We start from the raw sequence: 11,891 nt of genomic DNA on the forward strand, positions 1-11,891 counted from the left end.
ACAGGACCCCAGGGAGGCCACAGCAAGCTCTGCTTCGGGCCAGCACATCCCACCAGTGCTCTGCCCCACCCTGGGCTCCCAGCACAGGAAGGACCTGGAGCTGCTGGATGAGTCCAGAGGAGACCCCTGAGATGCTCCAGGGCTGGAGCCCTCTGCTCTGGGGCCAGGCTGGGAGAGGAGAAGGCTCAGAGCCCCTGCCAGGGCCTACAGGGGCTGCTGGAGAGGAACTTCAACATTTTTATCCACACAAGTCCTGCCTTGCTCTGGATTCTGGACGTGGAATTAGCAAAGTGCAGGGATGCCATGACATGGGGCACTGGGCTAATGACAGTTCTCAGGAGATACTGAGATTGGGGGTGTCAGAGAAACAGGCAGAAGTTACAAACACTCACAGCAGGGATCAATCCCTGCTGCTGCCAGCAGTGGTTACTCAGACATTGGGTGTATTTATAAAGGATGACCTCACTGTTCATGAGGCTGGCATCACATCATCCTCTGTTTTTCAGCATTACATTCTGGGCTGGAAAAGGCCCAAGCAGCCTAACTGGTTTTCAGTCTGTCCCTCTTCCCTGAGGAGAGTTATCCTCGCTCAAAGGAGGGATTTCAGGAGCCTTTCTCCTGCCCCCTCCCACCCCAGCTGCTCAAGCAGAGCCCAGACCACATCCTGCTGGACCCCAGCAACCTGTGCCTGCCCTAAAACTCACAGGCAACAGATCCAACAGGAACTGCATGGCTCTCTAACCAAAAATTCACATCTTCAAAAGAAGCCCCACTGAAAAATCAACATATTTCCTTCCTCCCTCCTCCTGTAGCTGATGAAGTGAGCCAGCTTGGGGCTGCAGGCAGAGCTGGGATTGAACATATCCAGGTGAGGAGCTGGAGCATTCTCCTCTCCCCCACAAGGATGTCTCAGGAGCAGGAAGGAGCAACCCTCCTGCAGCTCCCTGGGGACACCCAGCACCTCTCCCTCCTCCCCTGCAGCCACCCTGGAGCTCCTGCTCCCACCACAGAGCCTTCTGGAGCTCCTGCTCCCACCACAGAGCCTTTTGGAGCTCCTGTTCCCACCACAGAGCCTTTTGGAGCTCCTGTTCCCACCACAGAGCCTTTGGAGCTCCTGTTCCCATCACAGAGCCTTCTGGAGCTCCTGCTCCCACCACAGAGCCTTTGGAGCTCCTGCTCCCACCACAGAGCCTTTTGGAGCTCCTGTTCCCACCACAGAGCCTTTTGGAGCTCCTGTTCCCACCACAGAGCCTTTGGAGCTCCTGTTCCCATCACAGAGCCTTCTGGAGCTCCTGCTCCCACCACAGAGCCTTTGGAGCTCCTGCTCCCACCACAGAGCCTTCTGGAGCTCCTGTTCCCACCACAGAGCCTTTTGGAGCTCCTGTTCCCACCACAGAGCCTTTTACCCTCGCACTGTAAGGGATGCCCAGAACCTTCCCAGGCAGAAATGAGCCAAAACACCCCAGGACCATGGCCCAGGGCAGATAAGGTCTCGTCCAAAGCAAACACACAAACCTGCCCAGCATTACATATTCCATTAAGCATTAGGAAATAGCACATTTACTCCCAGATAAAGGCAGCAGAGGCAGCCAGCCTGGGCTGGGAAGCCAGCTTGGCTGTTTACTGCTGGCTGGAGCAGCTGCCTTTGCTGGGGGCACCCTCATGACCTAAGAGCTTGTTTCCACCTCCAAGTGCATTAATCCTGACATTTTCCCTTTTCCCTTTTTCCTGGTTGCACTGGCAGATAACATCAAAGCTCAAGAGACAGCTCAGCACAGGCCAGATAAGATCTGTCTGGGCTGTTCAGGATTTGCTTTTGCTCTTTATCCCTAAATCACCTCATTCTATCAGAGGAAATAATCACCTGCACAGGTCCTGGCACAGAAACACACCCAAATGTCAGCTCCTGCCACACTTCATCCCTGCTCAGGTCAACTGATACCTTCCTCCCTCTAACCTTGACATTAAATAATTAAAAACAAATCCATAAAAATCCAAAATTTGCTATGGGAAGAAGCCCAAGCCATTCAAACCCCACCCCACTGTAAGAGCAAGTGCCCATGGTCCAGCTCATCTTTTCACAGGACCCACAAACAGCAGGAAAGAGCTGCAATTATCCACAGAACAAAACATCCCCTGCAACTGAGAGTGGAAAATTCTCCTGGCTGCAGAGCCCCAGGGCTGGGAGCTCCCAAGGCAGGGGGGCCTGGCCCTCACTGCTCCCTCCTGCTCCCCAGCACTCCCCCATGGCTCTGCCAGCCCCACTCTTGGCTTTCTCTGGACACACCTCAGAGACAGCACCAAGTTTTCCAGCTGTGCCCTCACCAGCCAGGGAATGCTGAGGGGTTCACACTCCTCCAGGAGCTCAGCTCTCCTAGGGATCCACAGCTCATCCTGAGGGCATCCAGACAGGCCAGGGCAAGCACAGCCTCCCAAAGCTCCCAAATCCACGAGCAGACAAGGGGAATTCCACATGGACCTGGATTCCTGCAGTGCCCAGCCCTGCCACCCACCTCAGCCCAGAATTCCAACCATCCCCAGGGAGCTCCAGGCATCCCACACACACCTGTCACAGCTGTGCTTCGTGTTATGGGTTTATGTTTCAAAGGTTTTTTGTGGAGAGCTGGCCCAGAGACTTTGCAGCAGCCCAGGGCTTGAACAGTCCCCAGATGTGGCCACTGATGTGAGCCACAGCCACCCTCACTCCTGTGGCTCTGGAGGAGCTCAGAGCAGGGCTCAGCTCTCCCAGCACGGCCTCAGGGATGAGGGGAGCACGTGGGAAGCAGGGTGCTCAGAGCTCTCAGCCTGCCTGGGAGGTCAGAGCCCCCTGAGAGCTCCCCAGACCCCTCAGGTGAGGCTCACCCCGTGCCCAGCTCCCCTCTGCTCCTGGCTTCAGGGACGATCCCCAAAGCCCTGGGCTGCTGCTCCTGCCCTCAGACCCGAGCTCTGCAGGGCTGATGGTGCCAGGAGGCCCAGCCTGGAGCTCTGAGCAGCTCTCCCAGCACAGGCACAACTCACCCACGGCGGTGCTGTCCTCCTGGTACACGGGCCTCAGCAGCTGTGGGGGACAGAGGGGACACGGTCACTGCAGCAGGCACCAGCACAGCCACAACAACCAGCCACAGAAGCTGCCATGCCAAACCCAGCCAAGCCAAAGCACTTCAGAGAGGGGAAAGAAAACATTTTTGCAGCAGAAAAGGAGAGCGATGACCAACAGCGTGGTCTTGTGCAATGGGAGCATCCCCACATCCTCCCCACATCCTCCCCACATCCCCGGGGTGAGCCCTGAGGGGAGGCAGCAGGGAAATGTTTTAGGAAAACAGTGAAAGCTCCACCGAGGGACAGAGGTGTGGCTTGTAAAACCGGCACATATTTGGAGGTGATGCTGGGTGGGGCTGAAGCAGGGGCCGGGAGAGGCTGCAGCCCCGAGCCCTACCTGGCTGCCGGGGTTCAGGGGGGCCAGGATGATGTAGTTCTGGTCGGCAGCAGAGGGCACCCGGGACAGGGCTGGCAGGGTGTTCTGGCCCCGCTTGCCCAGCTCCGTGTACCTGTCCCAGGTGTGCAGCCCCAGCCCCTCGCTGCCGTCGTAGAGGATGTGGCAGCTGCGGCGCTGCTCGGCCGGCGCGGGGCCGCTCTTCTCCCGCTTCTGGGGAGGGGACTGCAGGTCGTAGGCGGATTTGCAGGAGGACCTGCGGGTCATGGCCTCGTGGGCCGGCTTCACCTGAGGCACCAGCCTCCACACCAGGAGGATGATCTCCGTGGGACAGTTCCTGCAGAGATGGGGGTGGAAATCAGGGCTGGAGCCCCGTGTCCTGCACCGAGCCCTGCAGCCCTTCCTCCCCCAAAGCCTCTGCTCCTCCTCTCCTGTGCTCCCCAGCCCCTCCATCCTTCCTTCTCCTCCAGGGAATCCTTTCCTGCATCCTTCCTGCTCCTCTACGGAATCCTCTCCCTGTGTCCTGCATCCCTCAGAGCTTTCCCCTTCCCACGGTCACTCAGGGCTCTCGCTGTCCTGCCCTGGGCTCCCCCAAACCACCTCTCCCTGCCCTGGGGTTTTTGGGGAGCACTCACCGGATTTCGTGGGCCAGCTCCACACATTTCCAGTGCTCCACAGGCTGCTCGTTCAGCTGCAGCACCGTGTCGAGTTGCTGCAGCCCTGCCTTCTCTGCTGGGCCACCTGAGAGGGACAAATTCCAGTCACCTGCCTGGCAGGAGGCCGAGTGGGAGGGGGAGGAGAAGCCCTGGAGCTTGGAGACCCCCAGAGAGCATCTCAGCTTGCAGCCCTCAGTCCCCCAAACCCCATCTGACACCCACACCCAAAAATGAAGTGGGGTCAGCCAACCTGGAGCTTCACCTTGCAGCACATCCATACACACAGAGCACCAGGACAGAGCCATCAGTGCTCCCTCAGAGCATGAAATTCCCATGTTTCCTGGGGTGCAGTGGGGAGCAGCAGAGCACACTGGAGACACGATCCATCCCACAGGTCCACAGCAAGAGGTTCTGCTCAGGGAACTGAGGATTCCCACAATCCTGCTCCCCTCTGACCTGTTGTCCCCCCAAATGATTTCTGAAGGTCTCTCAACCAGTTCTCAGGTTGGAGAGGGAAGGGAACAAAATCTCTGCAAATTACTGCAAAGCACTGCCAAAATAGTGACACAGTGCTGACCCAGTGGCCTCCAACATCATTAGAGGCAACAGAGGATTCCTCTAATGAAGTTTCTTGGAGGTACCCAGAGTCCTGCAAGGTGTGGGAGCTCCAGAATCACAACCAGCTCTGGGAAGCAAAAAAGGAGCAATAATTCATTCAAATCAAGAAGGATGAAAAGGATCCAGTCCCTTACCAGAGTCCACAGCCTGCACACGGACCGGGGCGTCGCAGCAGATGGTGAAGCCGAAGCCATCGGTGCCCCGAGGGATGGTGATCTGCAGGGAGACACCTGTCAGGTGGGAGAGCAGCCACTGGGTGGGATCATCCCCCCTCACTCCCACACTGCCCCACAGCCCCTGGAAGTGCTGGCACGTGGCACTGGAGAGTGGGGAAGGGCTGTCACCGAGGCCCCCACGGGTGGAATGGGCGCTGAAAGGCAGTGCCACAGGGAGCCAAGGCTCTCTGGAACGCCACAAAAGGAGTGTTTATTTAGCACACACTCTGCTCCCAGCCCTCCCAAGTGTAAGGAAAGGTCTGAGGAGCCATTGGAAAGGAAAACCTGGCAGTCTGGCCCTGACACTGACTTCTCTAAGCAAATCACTTAAACATTTCATTTCCTGTTGGAGAATACAGAAATAGCAGCACTCCCCTGCTCCGGAGGGAGCTGCGAGCTCAGCACGCTCCTGTCCTTCAGACATCTGTGTGCATCACCCCCTTCCCTGGGCTGAGTGTGTTTTCCCTCACTGAGTTTGGAGAGGATGGATGCTGGGTTGATTTAGGCTCATTTCTCCTCCTGATTCGAGGAGCATTGAGCTTATTAATAAAATTATGCTTATTTTTTGATGTTGGCTTCCAGCAGCAGCGCAGCGTGACAGATCCTGTAAATACCTGATTAGCCCCCAAGACATTAGTCAAGATGCTTGTTTCACTGACAGAGAAAAGAAAATTAAAAATCCAACATCTGACCTGTATTATTTTGAGAACAAACAGGCAGAAGGAAGATGAGGAATTCAGCAGAAGTTGACAGAGGTGATATGGTTCCTCACCCCTTTACCACGGGAGGGCAAAGCAGTGAGATTTCATTTCCCTGCACCTTGTCCCTGCGTGATTGCTCAGCACAAAATCAGGCTTCAAAAGAGAAACTGGCTTGCCCTGGCAGGATGAAAACACAGATCCAGTCCCACTGCACTGACTATTTTTCCCTCTGGAGTTTGCTGGTTCCTCAAAGAGGTGGCTCTGCACCTTTGAATGAACCAAGAGTTGGACTCCATGGTCCCCGTGAGTCCCTTCCAGCTCAGGATATTCCAGATCCTCCCCTTTCATCTCCAGCACCAAGCACTGGCACCTCAGGAGCCGGCCCAGCACCTCTCCCACCATGGAGACCCCATGGGCACTTCCCAGCCCAAGGTTTCCCCGTGTCAGATCTCCCAGTTGTTCTCCCTGAGCTGGCTGACCTTGCCCCCCACAGCCCTGTGCTGCTGAAGAGCAGCTTCTCCCTGCTGATGCTCCTCACCTCCCACCACCATGGCCATCACAGGCAGTCACTGCCCATTTTTTGCCCATTTTTTGCCCATTTTTGCTGCCACGTACAGAGCTAAAGCACTATGAGCACCTGCCATGAGCTGGGAGGTGGGTGGGGAGGCTTGATGTACCCAAACTTTGCCAAAAAATGCAGAAGAAATCTTCAAAATAAAGACTTGAGGAGCTCTAAGAGACAAAGCAGAGTCAGTTGGTATTCAGCCAAGGCAGAGCAGCTTTCCTGCATGAGATGGTCACCACAGCCCTGGCAAGGAGGGGGCAGTTGGGTTTGGAATTCTGCTGCTTTTGTAATTCCCAGTGTTTGCTGGCCCCCACAGCAGCTTTGGAATAACCTGAACAATGAGCTCAGGAGCACAAGGAGAAGCTGACCCTGAGCTGGGAGTCCCAGTCCAGACCATAGAGAGAATATTTCTTTGAAATGCAGGAGACTGGGACCTGCAAATGGAAAAGCAGCACCTGGCATTGTGCACTGGGAGAACTGGAACCAGCACAGCGAGCTACTTCCCAGGAAACAAGTGCTCTAGGCTCCCAAAACCCCTAAAATCATTTTAAAAGAGGCAGTAGCAGCCTGCTGTGCCTGGTTCTTCTCTAATAAGTGGGAAATTAAGACAACAACTTGCAGCTTAACACTGTTACCATCAGCATGCTACCTGCAAGTTGTACAGTAAATATTTTTTTTATATTTGCATATATTTCTATATTTTAATAATTTATATATATTTTAAAAGCACCCCTCTCTGCCCATTTCTCCACTGCAGCAACAAGCAGAGACCAGCCAAAGGCACCCATGTGAAGATGCTTTCCTTCTACCCTCACTGTAATTTACAAATTGTAACGATATCAAGCAGCCTCACAAGCAGCACCCACAGAGTCTATTTGTTGGATTAAGCCCGTTTCTGACCCAGAGATGGGGCAACTGAGAGGCCTTTTAAAAACTTTTATTCCATTTTCAGTCTCATGTGAATGGTTAGACATTACAGATGTTATAATTCACACCATTACAATCAGAAGCCAACTATTTCCTAATTACAATACACTATAAGCGTTTCTTGGCCTGTCAGCTTCTGCCATGCCATGCTGTAAATTGCCATGCCTTAAAGCCAATAATTTAAAATTACCCCTCATGGGTCCCACTACAATGCATCTTTCACAGTTCTATTTCTCCAAAGTATCCAGTCTTATTTACAAGGCCATGCTTTGAAACTTGTTTCCAGCTCCGTTTCTCTCTCAACAATGTCTGTCCTATTCTATGACATTTCTAAGCCAGCATTTCTTATCTCAAAGTTTATATACTACGTGAGCTCTCTGTCAAGCTTTAAGAATCCTCTACAAATCCACTCCCCACATCCAGCCCTACAAATCCACTCCCCACATCCAGCCAGGCAAGAGAGCTGCCAGGCACTCAGAGCTCTGCGCCAGGGGGATACAGACCTGCCGGTACCTCGGCTCCGAGCACACCTTGCAGAGTCCATGGAAGCGGTTCATGGCTGTGCCCCCCGAGCCCATGAAAACCCCGCGGCTCCCGCGGCACTGCCGGACTCCTCGCGGTGGAAGGAGCCCCAGTCACGCTGGCATGACCGCCCATGGGAACCCAGCTCCCGAGAAGAATGGCAGGAAGCCACCTTTCACCTCCCCGGCCCCTGCGAGCGCTGTATGCCGCTCCACGATAAGCCAGAGGCTTCCTGAAAGCCCTCACTGACGAGGAAGGGAGAGAGTTTTATATTAAAATTCCTGTCAACTCTTTAGTATTCCCCAGTCCCAGCTCTGTTGATGTGGCTTTTGTTCCCGTGGCATTCTTCGGGCGCACGGAGCGCTTTGTTATTGCGACGTTCTCACAAACACTTGGAGGATGTTTGAGCGGCGTTTCACAGGCGCTGGCTGTGAGAGCCTCGCTCCACGAAGGACACGACTCCACGCTCATAAAAAAATCAGAGGTTTGGGTTTATAGGAGCAAAAAAAAAAAAAGAAAAGAAGAAGTTTGTTTTTGAAAGCACAGACCCAGAGGATACGCACGTCCCCGTGCTTTGTGCTCATAAAGTCACCAAGGGGGAAGCACTGAGGTCAACTGAGCTGCATCCACGGTGGAATTTGGGAATTAAAGGCCAAGAGGAACTCTGAGCACATCCAGCAGCAGGATACCCAGCAAGGCTCAGCTGCCCCTCTGCCAGAGTTGGGCACAACTCCTTGGAGATGGGGTTCCAACAGAGAAGAGAACACCTTCCACACTCCTACAGGGGGATGATAAAGGAGGGAAGGCTGGAGGGAACCCAAAATCTAGGTTCTCCTGCACAGTAACCAGGGTGGCAGGGCCAGAGAGGCCAGGCAGGGAGCTGAGGAGCCTCAGCACTCCCAGGGGAGCTGCGGTGGCAGAGCCATCAGAGCATTGTTAGGGCAGCCGCACTGCCAGGCTGGGGCTGGGGCTGGGGCTGGAAGGAGGAGCAGCTTTCCTTCCCAGCCAGCACTGCTCAAGCCAGTGGTGACTGCCCCAGAGGAAGGGAGGAGAGGGGCGCTGGCTTTGTTTGTCTTGCTCAGCCCTGTGCTGTAAAACAAATAACTGCAAATGCAGCTGAGGGAAGCACAGGGCGGAACTCGGCACAGATAAATCACGGGGACGCCCGAGCCCCGTTTCCGATGCAAACCATGTGTTTGTGTTCCCATTTCCCATCCTTGCCTCTCCTATAAATCACCCAGGCTCCACCATGGGCCTTTCCCTTCCCAGAGCACACGGTCCTGGAAGGAGGAGAGGAGCAGACGTGTCCAAGGAGCCACAGAAGCAGGCAGGGGCCCGTGCTGTGGGACAAGAGCCTGCCAGCCCAGCCCTGCCATCCCAGGCAGTGCTGGTGCTTTGTCTGGAGTGGGAATACACTGGAAAACAGGAGGGCCTTGGGGCAATGGGAGTTAGCACCCAAATCACCTCCTCCACCAGCTGGGGTCTGACTGGGGTAACAAATTGCCTGTGACAGCCATGGTGTGACAGGGAGGTGACAGAGCTCCCTGACCCCAGCATCACCCTCACTAAAACACTGTCCCTTGGCTCTCTGGAAACCCCTCAGGCAGGCACCCAACCCCACATCTTCCCAGTGCTGGTGGGTCACAGCCCTGTCACACCCACCTTCAGCTGCTGCAGGGTCACAGCATCCTGGCTCTCCTGGGTTGCACTTTGACTTCCTGGCTTGACTTCTGAAATGATTTTTTAAAACATTTTTTAAAAAGGAAAAGTCCCATGAGTGTGACAGCACATCCCACACTGCACATGAGACCTTTACATGGCATGGGCACATCCCCTCCAGGCAGCAGCTCAAGGGTGGCTGCACACCTGAGACAGGACTGCTGCCCCACCCTGCCCTGTGCCAGCCTCTGCTCCTCCACTCCCTGGCAGCACTGCGAGACCAAGGCAGGAGAAAAAGCTCCCAAACATCCAGCCCAGACCCCAGGGGCAAAGAGAGTGTGGCCACAGCAATGAGCCCCAAGTCTGAGAGGCAGGAGGCAGCATAAGCACAAGCCAAGCAAGAGAGAGAGATGTGGCTGCACGGCTGGGGACCCCAAAGAGCCCCAGATGTGAGGCTGAAGGGGAGAGCAGGAACTGCTGAACCTGCCAAAATCCCCACCCCACAAGATTTTGGGATTCCATTGCCCACTGAGCAGCACAGGGCCGAGCAGTGCCCACAGGGTGCAGTGGGGCTGGGGCTGCTCCACACACAGGTTCAGACACAGCAGTGACTCCTCTTGCAAGCCTTGCCAACAGCCCTGGGATATTCCCGTGGTGGGACACACCTGTGCTCTGCTTCAGCCTCCTCATGGCCACCTTCAGGTGCTTGGTGCTGCCCAGGTCCTCCCCGAGGAGGTAATACCAGCCACTGATCTCCTGTGGGGAGGGAAGCAGAGGTGCATCAGGGCAGCTGCTCAGCCCCCAGGTACACCCCAGCACCCAGCCAGGGCAGGAGCTGCCCCAGGTACAGCCACAGAGGTGCCCAGACCTGCACACACACAGCCCACAGTCCTCCTCTCAACAACAGCTAAAATTCCATCCTCCCCACAAGGGGGAATGAGCAACACTGAAGCACCAAGACTCCAGGTTTTTACTGAAGCACCAAGATTCCAGGTTTTTATTGAAGCACCAAGATTCCAGGTTTTTAGAGGGATATCCAGCAGTATCATGCAGCGGCCAAGGGACATCATCTCAGCCTTGCTGAGGTCCTGAGAGCACCACACTGTTTTAAAAGAGCTGCACCTGACTTGTCCAAATTTCAGAGGAGGCCATGCTTAAGCCACCTCTCACCCACCTCTCAGGCCACCATCACCAACAGCTCATTTTTAGTCTCCAGCTATGCAGAAAACATCCACACCTCAGGTGAGAAAAGTTAAAAAACCAAGGAGCTTTTGGACAACACTCTCAGGGACTGGGTGGGATTGTCTGTGCAGGAGCTGGACTTGATGCTCCCTGTGGGTCTCTTCAGGATATTCTGTGATTCTGTGAGCTCAGGGGATGCATTAACACTTCCATGGAACCCCTCCAGCTTTCCAGCTTGCTGAGACATTCTGCTGCCCAGGGACAGAACCCCTCCCTGCTGGGCACTGGGATGAAGAGTTCCCATGGGATGAAGCATTCCCATAGGATTGAGCATTCCCATGAGATGAATAGTTCCCATAGGATGAAGAGTTCCCATGGGATGAAGCATTCCCAGGCTTTGGTGCTCTCTGGGAGCCCGGGAGCCCTGCCCAGGAAGGCAGAGCCGGCTGTACTGACCAGCAGCAGCCAGGCTGGGGCAGCAGCACTGTGACCAAACCCTCCGCAGCAGGGACAGGGATTCTGGCACAGAATTCCTGCAGGAACAGCCAAAAAAAACCTCTGTGGCTGCCCTCTGCACATCAGCACATTGCTGGGAATCAGACAGACTCCTGAATGTGTCCCACCATCACACCCCCTCACCCACATGGCAGATGTCACCCGTGCCAGCCTGGCCCCATGTCCTGTGTCCCCTCCCTGCAAACTGGGCAGCAGCATGTGCTGGGGACAGCTCTGTGCACCCCCAGCCGCTGCCACTCTGTGCCCCCTGGCACATCCCCTGTGCCAGGATCCCTCTGACAGCCTCCCCCCCACTGCCCATCCACACTGGGAATGGGAGCAGGGAACTCCCTCGGCACCTTCTCCCACTGTGGAAAAAGCCTGTTTTCATCCAGCCAGAGAGCCCAGAGAGCCCAGAGAGCCCTGCCCCAGCCCCACACCCTGCACTGGGACACCGAGGTACCTTGTCCAGCGACAGGAGGGACTTCACACCAAAGCTCATGCAGCCAATCAGTCCACTCTGCCTGCAGGACAACCAGAGTTCAGGGACTGTCAGCACACGCCTGTTGGAGCACCAGATCCCCCCTGGCACCCCTTTTCAGGGAGCCCCCAACATCCCTGCCCATGCTGGGTGCCAGGCAGTGCCCAGGACGTGCCCCTGGTGTGAGCAGGCATGGTGTAAGCACAGCTGCAGGGCAAGGAGGAGCTGGGTTGAAGCCTCCTGGTCACCTCCAGCCTGCCTGGTGCTGGCAGGAGCTTGGCCAAGGTGGCACCTGCCTGGGCTGGCAGCACAGCCTGCACGGTGCCAGCCCCCTTGGTGCCCACCCTGCCTTGTCCCCAGGGGGAGGGAGGGGTCCCAGCCCACTCCAGCCCCACCTGGCTTTGGCCAACAGTGCAGTGCATGGCCACAGGGGTTTA

General features: G+C 55.7%; 1 protein-coding gene across 3 annotated transcripts in view; it reads right to left on the bottom strand.

Annotated features, from left to right (window-relative positions):
- Nucleotides 1-7,749, bottom strand: part of RGS3 (regulator of G protein signaling 3) — a 59,784-nt gene extending 52,035 nt beyond the window's left edge. For 2 of the 3 annotated variants that reach the window (XM_084219735.1, XM_084219734.1), the window contains exons 1-5: nt 7,619-7,749; nt 4,842-4,923; nt 4,069-4,174; nt 3,437-3,770; nt 3,019-3,058 (exon numbers count right to left, since the gene is read on the bottom strand). In XM_084219735.1, coding sequence (XP_084075861.1) covers nt 3,019-3,058; nt 3,437-3,770; nt 4,069-4,174; nt 4,842-4,923; nt 7,619-7,693 — 637 coding nt within the window. In that variant the 5' untranslated portion in view covers nt 7,694-7,749. Of the gene's footprint in view, nt 1-3,018; nt 3,059-3,436; nt 3,771-4,068; nt 4,175-4,841; nt 4,924-7,618 lie in introns of those variants that run through there. The other variant, XM_084219736.1, reaches the window with a different exon arrangement.
- Nucleotides 7,750-11,891: the final 4,142 nt, after the last annotated feature.

This window comes from Fringilla coelebs (genome assembly GCF_963513975.1).
Source record: "Fringilla coelebs genome assembly, chromosome: 21".
NCBI lineage: Eukaryota > Metazoa > Chordata > Aves > Passeriformes > Fringillidae > Fringilla > Fringilla coelebs.